At 33.5% G+C, this 13,938-nt stretch overlaps 2 protein-coding genes across 7 annotated transcripts in view; one reads left to right on the plus strand and one right to left on the minus strand.

The window, feature by feature from the left end:
* The first annotated feature begins 3,247 nt into the window (after positions 1–3,247).
* On the plus strand, positions 3,248–5,886 carry LOC133190482 (inner centromere protein B-like). The gene is made up of 2 exons (XM_061326139.1): positions 3,248–3,536; positions 5,162–5,886. Exons 1-2 carry the CDS (start codon positions 3,251–3,253, stop codon positions 5,548–5,550), a joined length of 675 nt encoding a protein of 224 aa, XP_061182123.1. The 5' UTR covers positions 3,248–3,250; the 3' UTR covers positions 5,551–5,886.
* Positions 5,887–6,501: 615 nt separating this feature from the next.
* LOC133190457 (filamin-A-like) overlaps positions 6,502–13,938 on the minus strand; it is a 35,627-nt gene continuing 28,190 nt past the window's right edge. For 4 of the 6 annotated variants that reach the window (XM_061326105.1, XM_061326108.1, XM_061326109.1 and 1 more), the window contains 11 exons: positions 13,683–13,835; positions 13,319–13,447; positions 12,862–13,026; positions 12,669–12,770; positions 10,862–10,999; positions 10,520–10,650; positions 9,185–9,473; positions 8,784–8,999; positions 8,418–8,432; positions 7,338–7,529; positions 6,502–7,211 (listed from right to left, as the gene is read on the minus strand). In XM_061326105.1, the coding sequence (XP_061182089.1) occupies positions 7,024–7,211; positions 7,338–7,529; positions 8,418–8,432; positions 8,784–8,999; positions 9,185–9,473; positions 10,520–10,650; positions 10,862–10,999; positions 12,669–12,770; positions 12,862–13,026; positions 13,319–13,447; positions 13,683–13,835 (1,718 nt within the window). In that variant the 3' untranslated portion in view covers positions 6,502–7,023. The remainder of the gene's footprint in view (positions 7,212–7,337; positions 7,530–8,417; positions 8,433–8,783; positions 9,000–9,184; positions 9,474–10,519; positions 10,651–10,861; positions 11,000–12,668; positions 12,771–12,861; positions 13,027–13,318; positions 13,448–13,682; positions 13,836–13,938) is intronic. The other 2 variants (XM_061326106.1, XM_061326107.1) reach the window with 2 other exon arrangements.

Raw genomic sequence — 13,938 nt, forward strand, 5'->3', positions numbered from 1 at the left:
AGCAGAAAAAAAATATTTTGCATTTCGTTAGCCTCACCATGGACCTGATGTCTCTACCCTTGTGTCGTTAAATCAACAATTCCTGTAAACACTGGTAAAGGATTCACTGCATAATATAACCATACCAACAAATTTCCACTTTGAAGTCAAGCGGTAAAGAAGATTATTAAATATTTTCAATGTATGACATTGTATGCATTTTCACTACAATAGACTAGTAACAGAGTAAATCTATTTTTGTTACCCGATTCACCAATTGGCGATAAGCAGTCTTTTTCCACGGCTTAAGAAACGCTATCATTTCATGCATCTGACTCCAACAAATATTTTTTCTTAGAAGGCCTTTTCAGGAATTTCAACAAGCTCCTCTGATCGAATTTGCTGTTCGCGCCACATGCCAGAATTTTAAATTCGTAATTTCGATCCCGATGCAATTAACTCCGTCACTACCCTAACTCCGTCACTTTCGGGAAACTCTGCGCTGTTTGTAAACGAATGTGATTGTGACATCATTTTTTAAATGCCGATATATTATTATAGTTAAGTTCAAGCATGCGTCAAAAATTAATAAAAATTACACGTGATCTTTTGTATCTACTATATTTTATGTGAAATCAGTAAGCATGCTCATTTTCCTTCTCTGACATGTGCGTCAACATGCTCATTTTCACGTGTCAGTCATATTTATGAAGGTCTTTGCCAAAGAATTAATATGACATACTATATTGAATACGGCTAAAAATATGTTATTTTTCGTCTCAATTTGCCCTAATACGCTATAACGTTTGAGATATAGCGTGACGTTATTACATATCAAATACGTTATATTAACGTTATTTTTTCTGTTGTTGATACGTTTTCTAAAATAAGATTTAATACTATTTCAAAACTAATTTTCTATGTTTACAAGTTTAAGATGAAGGGAGAAAAAAAAACTAAACTGGAAAAAAAAGTCTAATTAATACGTTGACATGTACATTTTGTAGAGGGCCCTGGTGACGGAGTTAGAGTTGATTGGACGCAATATACACGGATTGTGATAGGCGTTCTATTTATAGTAGTTTTGTATAAGCCCAATAACTGATTTTTTAAAAATAGTTCCGAAAACAATGTTTAAATTCATTACTAAGTTTAGCAAACAAGAACCAAATCAAAAAATAATTCAGGGAGTAACCTAGCGTGTTTTCCGCTCATGGTGACGGAGTTTGGGTAGTAGGGGATAATTCCTTTGCCCCTCCAATTATAGACAATTTCTGCAATTAACCTAGAATATGTTCTGCCTCTAAACAGGATACAAATATTCATGCCTCAAGTCTGTCTTGCTATATAAGGGCAGTCACTAAGTTTCTGGGATGGGGTGCGGGGAGTACCTGAGCTAAACTTTTTTTTTTCAATGGGCTACCATTTTGATGGATTCTGGTGCATTTTTAGTAATTTTTTCTTCACATTTTAAATCAATGAAATTAAACAGCATACCTTAAAACAGAAAATTAATTATTTTGTTTAGTCTCAAAAATCGATTTTTTTCTAAAAAGATCAGATTGTTAACGATTTTCCTTTAAGAAACTTAACTAATTTGCAAGTGTTATTCATTTTCAAAAATGTTTACCTTAATGTTTGTTTATCTGGAGGCTCCCATGAAGCATTTTCCATATAAAATTGTATATGAATTATTCTGCAGCGTTAACTTGCCTGGTATTGTTTGTTACTGCTTTGTGAATTCAGTAGTGAATAATGGTCAAAGACCAAGCTCACGTGATTTAAGTACTATTCATTATCTCAGAGAGGTAGTCACAAACTTAAAAGTGGGGGGGGGGGGGGGGCTCAAATCCAAGAAAGATCTAAAACGTGTAATATAAAGAAATTAACAGGCCTGTAGGAAGCATTTTCACTTTGAGTGGGGGCACAACCATATATTTTCAGTTGGGGGGCACTATCAATTACCAAAATTCATTGATCAGACATTATTTTTGATATAGTAGCTATGAGGTTTACTATAATTTCAACATAGCTGTGATTTTGTTCTACATTAAGTGGGGGGGGGGGGCACAGACATACTCTTGCCCCCAAGATCTGAAAGTGGGGGGGGGGGGCTAGTGCCCCCGCTGCCCCCCCCCCCCCCCCGTGACTACGCCTATGTATCTACTGTGGTCATTAGAGTGTAAAATAGTGAAATAAAGAGTACACAAACAAACTTTTGTTTTATAGTGAATTTCAACTGAGATTCAGGTTTACTTTTGTATTATTATGTTTAATTTTTCGGCATATACACGGTAGTAGTATACGTAAACGAATCTTGCAGGTATTTTAATAAATTACTTTAAAATTCACTAAAAAATTACAAAATTTTTAAAGTTATTCAATTAATAGCCAAAGAATGACCTTAGACCTCCATGGAAAACAAGGACACATAGTAAATTGGTATGGAAAGTCACAGATATGAAGGAAAACGACATGTTCTATAATTATTCCGAGATGAAAAAAAAAAAACATGCGCGGATCCAGAAAGGGGGTCCAGAACCCAATGGGATTTTTGGAGTTATATCTGAAGAAAATTGACTTGGAAAGTGACTTGTCCTACACTCCCATCTCAACCCCCAATTTAGTTGTTTTAGGTTTGGGCAAGTTGATTGTATTTTATATTTCCATATTTTCCGAAGAAAATGTCGGTATATTGTTGTTATCCTGTTCTGGCCCAGTGGTTACTAGTTTTAGAATTAGAATTTTTGAGAATTTTTTTTTACAACCAGGCAGCTAATTTAAAAATTCAGAGTAAGTGACCATTCTTTAGAAGTTGACAGTGGTAGACACAAAAATACTTCTCGAGATCATCTATTTTTTTTTTATTTCTAGTCCAGTGATTCTACAGAATGTTTGAGATTTAACTGCAACAGTTGATATTTTAATCAGATTTGTAGATAGGCAATTGGTAGTTGAGAAAGGAAAAGTTAAGAAAAAAAACGTTAAAATTAGGAGACCCCCCCCCCTCAAAAGTCGTACTATTATTATACAATGGGGATAAACTGTCATTGCAGAAACAAGAGTTTGTTGTACAACACTAATACTGTATAAAATTTTTCATTTTCATTTTTCATTTCATTTTCATGTCAAGTTTTGGTAAGTTCATTAACTACAGTGTACGTGCGTGTATCTTTATAATGGAACTCTTCTGGAAAGAAGAATTTTCATGACGTCATAATAAACAATCCATCTTCCGTTGTCAATGACGCTATCGCGAACTCTCAAAAAGATGGTCAGTCCACCACTGGAGAAAAATAACGAAGATGACGGAAAAACAGTTTCCGAAGAAGACACCGAGTCTGTAAATTTTGATTTTCGACCTGTTGCGTTTTACATCCCAGTTAATGATCAATTTGACAATGGAAACAAGTATAAAAAAAAGAAGAGGAAGAAGTCAAAATCCAAGGTACGAGAAAATTCGGAAAAGACCCGGGATGAGCCTACGTTTAAGCTAAATCATGATGAAAAGATGCTACAAGCAGACATTTTACATCAGGATCAGTTGAATGAAAAAGGTTTGTTCAAAACTCATCGGAAGACTTCAGGAATACATTTCAAAGAAAAAATATTACTCGGTTCGGGGTGATGTTAAGGTTAGAAGAGGAAAGAAAAGGGGGGGGGGGTCGGAAACAACAAAACTTTTTTTTATTCTTGATACTCTTTTTCTTCTTGTTTTGCAAAAAGAAAATATTGGACTTGTTTGTTTGGAATAATATTTTAGAAAACTTCTCTTCTGTGGTGAGATAAGCATATGTCCTGCGAAATCGACAATTCGTTGCAAGTTCATAATGGTCAACATCTTTTCGTTTCTCTGGCCTCTTTCTCCATCAATATCAAAGTATTGTTCAACAGTTTTTAAAAGATACTTGGCATGATTTCAATTTTAATTTTATTAAAATTATTAAATTAATTTATGTAATTTTTTTCTCTCGCTTTAATGGTGTGTGAATCCAGTTTAGCCTTTTGACACGTTACATGACGTACTGTATATCGCATATAGTATTTCGCTGTTGTTCTTTTTTTTCTTTTTTTAATGAGTTTTAAAGTATTCTGATAGTATAAAAAAAATCAATGCATTTTTTTCAAGGACCCTGTTCATTTTTACATTTTCAAGCATAACAAAATGGATTTTTTAAATTCCATTATGTGTATTATACAATGTACATGTGTAATATGATTTCCTAATCCAAGAAAAAAATTTCTAATGATTGTTTCAACACATAACGTTTCTTCAAATTGATATTACCTTTGCACAAAAAGGGAGAAAAATCCGCAAATGTTTTAAATAACAATTTCTTTAAAATAAAAATGTACTACGATTGTGTACTACAAATGTGTAAGATGGATCACTGGCACACAGTTAAAAAAAAAATACAAAAACAAAACAAAACAAAAAAAAAAAAAAAACAAAAAAACGAAAACACACACACACACACACCCTCACACATATATAGAGAGAGTGAGAGAGAGAGAGAGAGAGAGAGAGAGAGTTTAATATTGAGATAACACGGTAAAGTATGTATGATAAAATATCGCATACCGATAAAATGTCATGTTGCACCTGTATGTAGTATACTTAGCACTCTGCAGCACTGAATTATTCTAGTAATGTACTCTGGAAAGTGTTAATATGACAGTGCATATAAAATTGATTCTTACTTTTTGACAGATCGATACAAAATGACACCCTAATATTAGCACTATATAGAATTACTTTCTGCCAGAACATCGGGCATCAAATTTTGTATCCACCAGTCCTTAAAAATCCACCTGGCAACTTCGCGTTTCGTATATTTTGCTTTACACAGAAAGTCACGTTTGTCTGGTACTGGTGCTGTCAGTGATAAAATTTTGATGTATGTTGTTGTTGAAGTTTTCGAACACATTCATGAACACAAATGCAAAAGATGTGGAAAATGAATTGTGAATTGAAATGGACTCTATCTAGTCACCCGAGTTGTGGAAACGCAATGCTATATACAATAATAGCTGTATATTATTTTGCAGAAACGTATCAGAGCTTTTTGCGGAAACGTTGAATAAACTTTTTCTCTCTCAAATGTTGCGGAAAGGTAATACGCAAACTTGTTTATATCTAAACGGATAATATGTAGGTTTTGCATTTCTTTTTCAACTTTAGGAGAGATGAGTAGGAAACATCAAGAGAAATACGAAAAGGCTAAAACTAAACGAGAAATGATAATTGAAAATCTACGGAAAAAAACTGAGGATAAAATTATTCGAGCTGAAGAAAAGAGGAAAAGGAGACTTGCCAAGCAGAAAGAAAAATTAAAAGCCGCCGAGGAACGCCTAGAAAAAGTGAGGTGTCGTAAAGAAACAATGGATCAAAATTTCCGTGAAAAGACTGCATCTAAAATCGTCGAAGACGAAGAGAGACTCCAAAAAATGAAACAGAATGACGTGCCACTGCGCGCCATATTTCGACGAGAAGAGATTTTGCGATACAGACAGAAGTTGTATGAAGATCGCCAACTATCCAAAGAACGCACAGATAATAAAAACGAATAATTTCTGTAGTGTGTATAAGTCATGTCCTGGTGCCAAAATATGTCATTCTCAGCAGATGTCGACTAATGTCAGACAGTTTTATGCAACGTTATGAAAATAAATGTGATAATATATCTTTGTTAATCAGAAATCATATTGTTTATAATTTGTATATTTCTTGAATGACTATAAATCTATTTTGGTCTCAACGGAAGTAAAAATTGAATTTGATTTGAAATTAAAGTTCAAAGATTTACATTTAATATAACATTTTCAGTAACAAATTGCTTTGTAATTGTCAATGAAGTATCAATTTTTTTTTTATTGTAAACTTTTTACCTGGCATATACCTCTAGTATTTCATTAAAAATAGAACTTTCTTTTTTTTCTATGATCATTTAATAGCAGAATCTTTAAAGTTACGATAGTAATCTTAAATGAAAAGAATATAGTTGACTGACTGTTATATTCATAATACAAATGGCTCTCTAAGCATTTTTATTCGATCAGGGACCTTACTTGAAAAAAAAATGTACATTTCTTGATCAACTGCAGTGACTAAGGTTTATATTAAACACTGCTACATAAGCAGAACCCTTTCCAATTTTTAAAAGTGTGGAGGGGGAGGGGTAGTATACTTAACAAACTGAAAGAAGAAAATGGAAGGGAACATCTCATTCTGTGGCCAAGTTCATTTTCTCAACCAATGCACAATCAAACTACAAATGTTAAAGTGAAAATTGTGTTTTTAAACTTGTTACAACGAATTCTCTAAATACTGGGACTAATTTTTGCATAGCCCAAGATCTTTCAAGCATTATCTTGTCATGATCGTAATGGTTTTTGGATATTTCTTATATAAGCAGGTCAGAAAGTAGCAATAAAAAAAAAACAAAAGCAAAATATTTTGTCCCGACTTGTTCAATTCATCAAGTCCTGAATTTGAATGACAATAAATAACAAGAAACAAAATTGACACCTTCAGTTTATTGAAACAATCCTAGCTGGATGTCAAAAGGAGGAACAATATTTTAATAAGTTAAATTGACAAACATCTATATCTCGCATGCTATACCTACCTAGGAACCCTGATAGTAATTAAAATAAAATGATCTGATATTTCGTGAGCATTTTTTTTCTCCACTGGACTATTTCAAATATGAAATACATAAAAGCGTTCATACACTCTCATCAATGTTCAAACTGACTCCGATTGCCAGTAAGTTAGAAATAATTAATTTATCAACAGTGTTATTACGGGAAAACAGTGGGATGACATACCTAATGGATTAATTTAGATATCTAAATTAATTGTCTAATTAAAATTATTTGATTTTACACCACAATTAAGGTTTTATTTGGGTAACGGAACACTTGGAGTCCTTATATTCACAATATACACACTTTTCAAATATCAACACAATTGCCACATCCTGTGGATAAATACGTATAAAAAGGGAATTAAAACTTAATAAAAATGTCTGGGAGGGCTGATTATGTTCCAATGGAAAAGGGGGATCCGGGAACTTCCTCGTCACCAAATCTGACACACAAGGTGTGTTCCCCGGCCTCCACCACTTTGTAACTGACGGTGTATGATGTTGGATTGTTCTTCTTGATCATAAGTTCGGGTTCCGGAAGTCCGCTGGGAGCTACCATACCAACACAAAGCATGGCATGACCTAAAATATAGTAAAACATTGAGTTGCTTTCTAAATTTGTTAGTTTTTAAAATTTTTCTTTTATTTTTTACTTCTCTATATTATCTAATGGCGAGATCAAAAATGCTAACTCCTAGTTTCCCTTACCTGCGTCCTTGACATCAATGCTGAAGGTCTGAGTCTGATTGGTTCTGGCTTTCTTGAGGCCAGGTCCTCTAACCTGCACCTTACTGGCGTCACCACGGAAACGCCTCAAGGACTTAGCGCCCGGTTTCTTTTCTACAGTCTCCACGACCATGGAGGATGTTTCACTCAAAGGAGAAGGCTTTCGTCCAGATCCTAAAGAGATTATTAACACAAGTCTATTATGCATTGTTAAAAACAGAAATTTTAAGGAACATTTACGAAAAAAAAATTCATAATATTTTCCAATGCATAATTATACGATTTCAGTTACTTTTTAAAGTTTATTTGTCGGGCAATTTGAAAAAGGTAGGTAACTCGCACAGCAAAACAATTCATCAAAAGGTAGGGTAAAGGACAGAATCTAGCTACTTTTTAAAGGAAAGATCGAGGATTACACATTTTTGGTGTGAATCTTAAAAAAGCTTTTAAGATATCATGAAAAGGGTAAGAGAATCTCTATTTAAATTTGAGTGAAACTTCACTTAGAATTATAGAGGACATATGGAGCACTAGATTGTTCAACAACCTTCAATAAAATCGACTTCTAGTGACAAGATAGTGCATGCAGCATTACAACTTTGGATTCCCTTTTTAAAGAATATTTACATACAGTAGGGTACATAATTTCAATATATATATGTCACTGATATTTACTTAATATTGCTTTTGATAAGTAATGTCTATTCGATAAAATATTTAATAAAAAATGATTTATTCTTGGACTCTAGATAACCTAAAAAATACTCAAAGCAATCTTCTCGTAAAAGCGATGATTGAACACATACATGTACAATCGCTATTAAGCAAAAATAATCGAGATAGATTTCAATCCTTCTGCGTCGATCATTTTTCTTTCATCATTTCTCGCCGTTTGCAAACAAGCTTCAAAAACAGCATGCTGATTACTTGCTGATTAAAGAGATGTGAAATTAACAAACTTCCGATATTCATAACAGCTTTAAATGCCTTTTGATTGAAATCTATCACGAATGCAGCTAATATAGCAAGCCTTAAGCTGGAGGTTGTGGTATTACTATATACCTGAACCGCCTCTAGCTGTATACGTAAAAGATAAAGCCAATATAGTTATCAAAACTAAATATCAACATTGCACCTCCCTCAGCGAATTTAATTAACTCTCTATAGCTGAAACATACAACAAATAAAGCGCTCAATACAACGCAAGATAGAAAACAGCAATTAAGTGTATATTTTGAAACAAATTATATGTATTACATAATTATTGTTATTTTCACTGCAGATATACATGTATACATGTGTAATAAAACAGCAAGCAAGTAAAAACATACATGAAGTTATTCGAAAATTTGAAATAAGAAGAAAGAGAAATATATGCTGACAGAAATATCCTTATAATGCTCCAACTGTTTATGTGTAGACAAGTACCTGTGACTTCCGCCTGGTATGGACTGCCAGCAATGTTGATGTTACCATACTTTATAGTAATGAGGTAATTGCCCGGGGCAAAGGGTGTATAGCTGAATTCATATCCCTCCTCTACCTCACGACAACTGAGGGCACATTTGGAGGGACCTTCGATAAATATCGCTAAGAAACTGGATCCAGCTCCGGCAGTTCTGACGATAAACTTGTTCTTAGTACCTGTTAGAAATGAGATTTGTTTCCCTTTTTTTAATTTCTTTTATTCAAATAGACTAGATTAAAAAAAATGTACATTGGCACTGCTTCTTCGAAATATTCCTGTTATTCGACATATCGGGGACTGAGATATCTTTGGCCCACTGTATTTTTTAACTGAGAAAAAATAAGCTTTGTAAATCATATACCACATGTTCCGCGCTCCAGTCCTTCTCCATGAGCAAGCACCATAGCGGGATCGGCAGCCATAGAACCCACCATCACGGCAAATGGGCTGTCTGGAATATGGTGATCGTTCAGCTTGATGTCCAAGTAATGGACACCATTCTCCTTTGGAATAAATCTGAGACCGTACAACCCTGTGTCCATTTCCTGAATGAAGCAATCCTCGTGACCTCCCGAAGGAGTACGTACACAAGCGTTCAGGGTACCTGCTGCACCATTGTAGGATACGGTGAATGTGCTAGCTTTGTCGACCTGTGATAATACTGTTTGTTAATTCATCATATTTTTTTTTGGAAGTGAACTATTAGTTCTTCAAAAAAAGATGGAAGACGCTGAAACTATACGAGGGGTTATCAAAAAGTTCGTGGACTTATGCGATAAAATTAATACTATGTAGTCGTTGATTACAAAATTTATAGGGAACATAAAACAACAAATTTGAAGAAGTGCTGAAAATTTCAGCTTGATATGTTGATTATTTCCCAAATTATCATTAAATAAAAACGGCATTATGTGATCACCCGGCGCTGTCGCCGTTTAGTTTCATGACTATACATGAAACTGACTACAAATCTATATTAACCGTGTGTCTCTTTTATTGCTGAATCTCTTTTAGTATTTAAAAACAAGTACTATGGATGAATTTTATTTCTCTGTAGCCTGTTTAAACATTTTCTAAGGCTATGTCAGATTTTCCAGGTGCTGAAACTTTATAGAATGTTTTAAAATGACACCCTACCCCCTTTCGACGTAATTTTTAACCCTTTATTGTTTGGACATTCAAAATAAAAATTACGATAAAATTTCATTGAATGTACAGAATGAGGTAAAACTTGCAACTTTTACAAAAAAATTGCTTCATATCACATGAGTGAATTAATGGGATTTTCGGATGCCAAATGCTCATATAAGAAGAGTTTTTCTCAGTTACACTCAGGTAGAAAATACGGTCTTTTCGAGGCTGCGCCGCCTGGACATACCATTGTCACAAAAGCATTTACGATTCACTAAAAAATAAAACTTATGATTTATAGTTTATTTTACAGATAGAAAAGATGATGCTTATTGAATGTTTAAAAATTCATTGATGTACATATAGCGGTTTTATTTTTATGGCGCAAGTCCACGAACTTTTTGATAACCCCTCGTACTTGAAAACTGAATAAAGCTTACAATGGGGAGTATGAAAAGAGTGTTACTACAAGATCTGATTTCTCGAAACAGGAATAAATCTTTACTGAATGAAAAGAGTAGTTATCGGATACTCTGTAATAACTAGCTAAATAGGAAAAGTATACCTGAAGACCCCTGTCTTTAAGCGAGTGGACAGTGACGTTTCGTGCCACACCGCTATCAGGAGAAATGTGCACTCTGAATGGCGACCCTGGGATGTGGACATCATTGAATTTGATGTGGATATCGTACATTCCTGATCATAAAAAGCAAAGATTTACCAAAATTTCTAGAGTTTTATATACCTTAGTATATTAATAGTACACGCCAAAATTGGAATTGCAGTTCACCTCTACTCGATCAAGAAAGGTGTCAAAGACATAATCGGTTGTTGAAGTTATGGTTAAATAGACACATTTTGTTGTATTGCATGCTAAACATACGATTTTTGATCTTTCAGAACTTACCTGCTACCTTGACTTTGTACCTCACGCCGAGGAAACCATGGGGTCTCTCCTCCAAATTAATAACAGCATCAGATGGACCTTCAACGGCAACACTCAGTTCCCCTGCCCCGGCCTCACGGGTGTAGATATTGAACACGTCTAGAAAATATAAACATGCGTTGTTAAAGTGCTAGAAAATGAACATACATAGTGCGTTTGAATCACATCACACGTGAAATTTTATTTTCTGAAATTAGAAATTACAAACTGACCACTGACACAGGGATAGAATCACAAACACAAATCGGGTCACAAACCAACACATATTTTTTTTTTTCTATATCAAAGGATGGACAACATGCTGGTCATAGATATGAAACCAATTAATTTCAGGTAAGTAAAAATTAGGACATGTATACATGTATCATTCAAAGTGTGGGATGCATATGCGTAGGTAAAATTATTGTTTTGTTTTTTTTCACTCATTGGCAAGTTTGGTTGTGAATAAACATTGGTAAAACACGCTTTAAAACGTTGCACACGACAGAAATCCCAAGAAACAATGACAGAATGTTTTTTTCCGTTTTTTTTTTCGGAAAAATATTTCATTCCCCCAGCTTCCTATTTCACCGAAACTTCATGAAAACATCTTTTTTCCCCCTTTTTTCTTTTCAGCAATAGTTTAAAGAATAATAATAAAATGTATTGAGCATTTATTATATACGAAAACTTATAGTTTACCAAATTACTAACTTCAGATTTTTAGAATTTCAAAAAGTGCACGTATGAAACATTGACGGTTGATCTGGATCGGATATCTTGTGGATCCATTTTTACATGTAAATCTAGACTAAATATGAATGGCTGAGATGATTCTTCAAATCATATAAATCACAACGAACACTGACTACTTACTTATCAATCTGATCACTAATATTTTCAACTACAGATTAACAATTCATCATCAATAAAATTCAACATTTTTTTTAAATCAAATTTTAATACGGTGATGAATGAATTGTTAACCATCAAATCACAACCAATGTCATACAATATATATTCAAACACCACCACTCCTTATACTTATCCTTGTAAAATACGCTGAAAAAAGACACAGTCAGTCAAAAACATGTGAGTGCTGGGAGAAAAGAAAATGGATGGTGCTCGAGTTATTTTTCTTGAACAGTAAAGTAAGAGAGAAAGGAAAAAAGCCAGTTTTGCATGGTTTCAAAATATAGGATATTTATCTTTTATTAATTTGGTATGGGGAAAACTTTTCCTACATGCATTTAAGACTTTTATCATGGATTTTCAAACAGTTATTTTTCAAAATTATGAGTGATATCCTCGCACTTGGTAGGAGGAAAGAATGTTATGATGTCAGCTTTACTCAGAATTATTTCTGGGATAAAGACAGTACATGCATGGATTGTTTTTAATTTTTCTTGGAATGTTATACAATTAAATATTTCATACATTATCTATAATACTTTTGTGTCTTATATAGTAATAAAAATTACCAAAATTTCAAAGATGTGAATATAGACAATTTAACACTAAGTTCAGTGCAGTAATCGACTAGTTTTCGTCATGCTTATTTGTGACTTACACAAGAATTATTTTCATTCAATATCTACATTATGTTAGTGTTAGCTAAAATAAAAATTACACAAAAGGAGTTTCAGAAAATTAATCAAGGACTGATCTATGTAAGGTTCATAGTAATAGCTTAATTCGTAATTTGTTCCATAATATTTAGATTTCGTCTCCTTTGAGCAATAAATTTTGGTTGTTTTCGAAGTCATTTCTTAACTAAACTGGTACTTACTACTGAAGCCCACTTCTCCCTTCTCTACTCCTGGTCCTCCAACTTGTACTTTATGATAGCCACCAGATGACAACTGCCCCACGGAATAAACGAATGGACTGCCTGGAAACCAACATAGTATTTCAGTAAGAAAAATATATAATTTTTCATGAAGAATTGAACAAAACTCAACATTGCATGTATAACATGTTACCTGAAATATGAAGTCCCTTGTGTTTGATACTGAGAGTGTGTGTTCCCTCCATTTGTGGGGTGAACCTCATTCTGTAGTGGAAATCTTCCTCATCCATGATCTCACACAGTTCAGTGGAACCCTCGGGATCTGTGACAGATGCCTCCATATCGAATGGGTTTGTTCCTGGAGAAAATGAATATCAGATCTCATTAACATAGGTTTTTTTTCTGTATCTCATTTTTTTAATTGTCCTAGAAAATAAAAATAAATTTGCATTTATCTTTAACAGAAAGTTTTCAAATTTAATTAAATGTTATTTTTACACATATTTTTCAAAGTTGCAAAAATTAGCAAATATTATAGCATCATAACGTGGATTTTTAACTCAAGATCAAATTAATGTTGTAAAGTACTCATAAATGCACACTAAGATTTGCGTTTGTCTGAATTATTGTGTGAAGTAATTCATAGTTACCTGGAATTTGAAGGTAAAATTCACAATTTTGATTTTTCTTTACGGGTTCGGCTTGTTCCATCGTCTTTGTAACAGTCTCTCTGATTCGTCCAGACGGTTCACCCTCTACTTGTAAAAGGAAAGGACTTCCTACAAAATAGACATGAAAATATAGTATATTATAATATATTCAAACAATGACATGGTAAAAACATTTTGTCCATGAACGCTACTTTTAATGCAGTTTTTCTTTCCAATTTTTGTTTACTAGAATGTGAAATAAAAAACCCCCACTAAATGCATATAAAATATATATAAAGTAGAACTGAAACTGTTCTTGTTAAAAAAAATATGCTTTAAATTTTGCCTTTTAATGAATTATTACCTGGAAGATGATCATCGGCAAATCTGAGGTTCAAAATGTAGATTCCGGGTTCATGAGGGCTGTATGAAATCTGGTATTTTCTATTTTCATAATGTTTGCATTCAATCTCGGAACGATGTGGTCCTTCTATAACAATACTTAATCCACCATATCCTGTTAGAAAATACAAAACACATTAAGGGAATTTCTCTTCCAGGTCCTTAGTTTATTCAGGGGAGATCATTAATTGTATGGATAGCCAAATAATAACGATCTA

Source organism: Saccostrea echinata, unplaced genomic scaffold (genome assembly GCF_033153115.1).
Source record: "Saccostrea echinata isolate AGI-Se365-2 ecotype Australia unplaced genomic scaffold, CSIRO_AGI_Sech_v1 ptg000022l, whole genome shotgun sequence".
Classification (NCBI taxonomy): domain Eukaryota; kingdom Metazoa; phylum Mollusca; class Bivalvia; order Ostreida; family Ostreidae; genus Saccostrea; species Saccostrea echinata.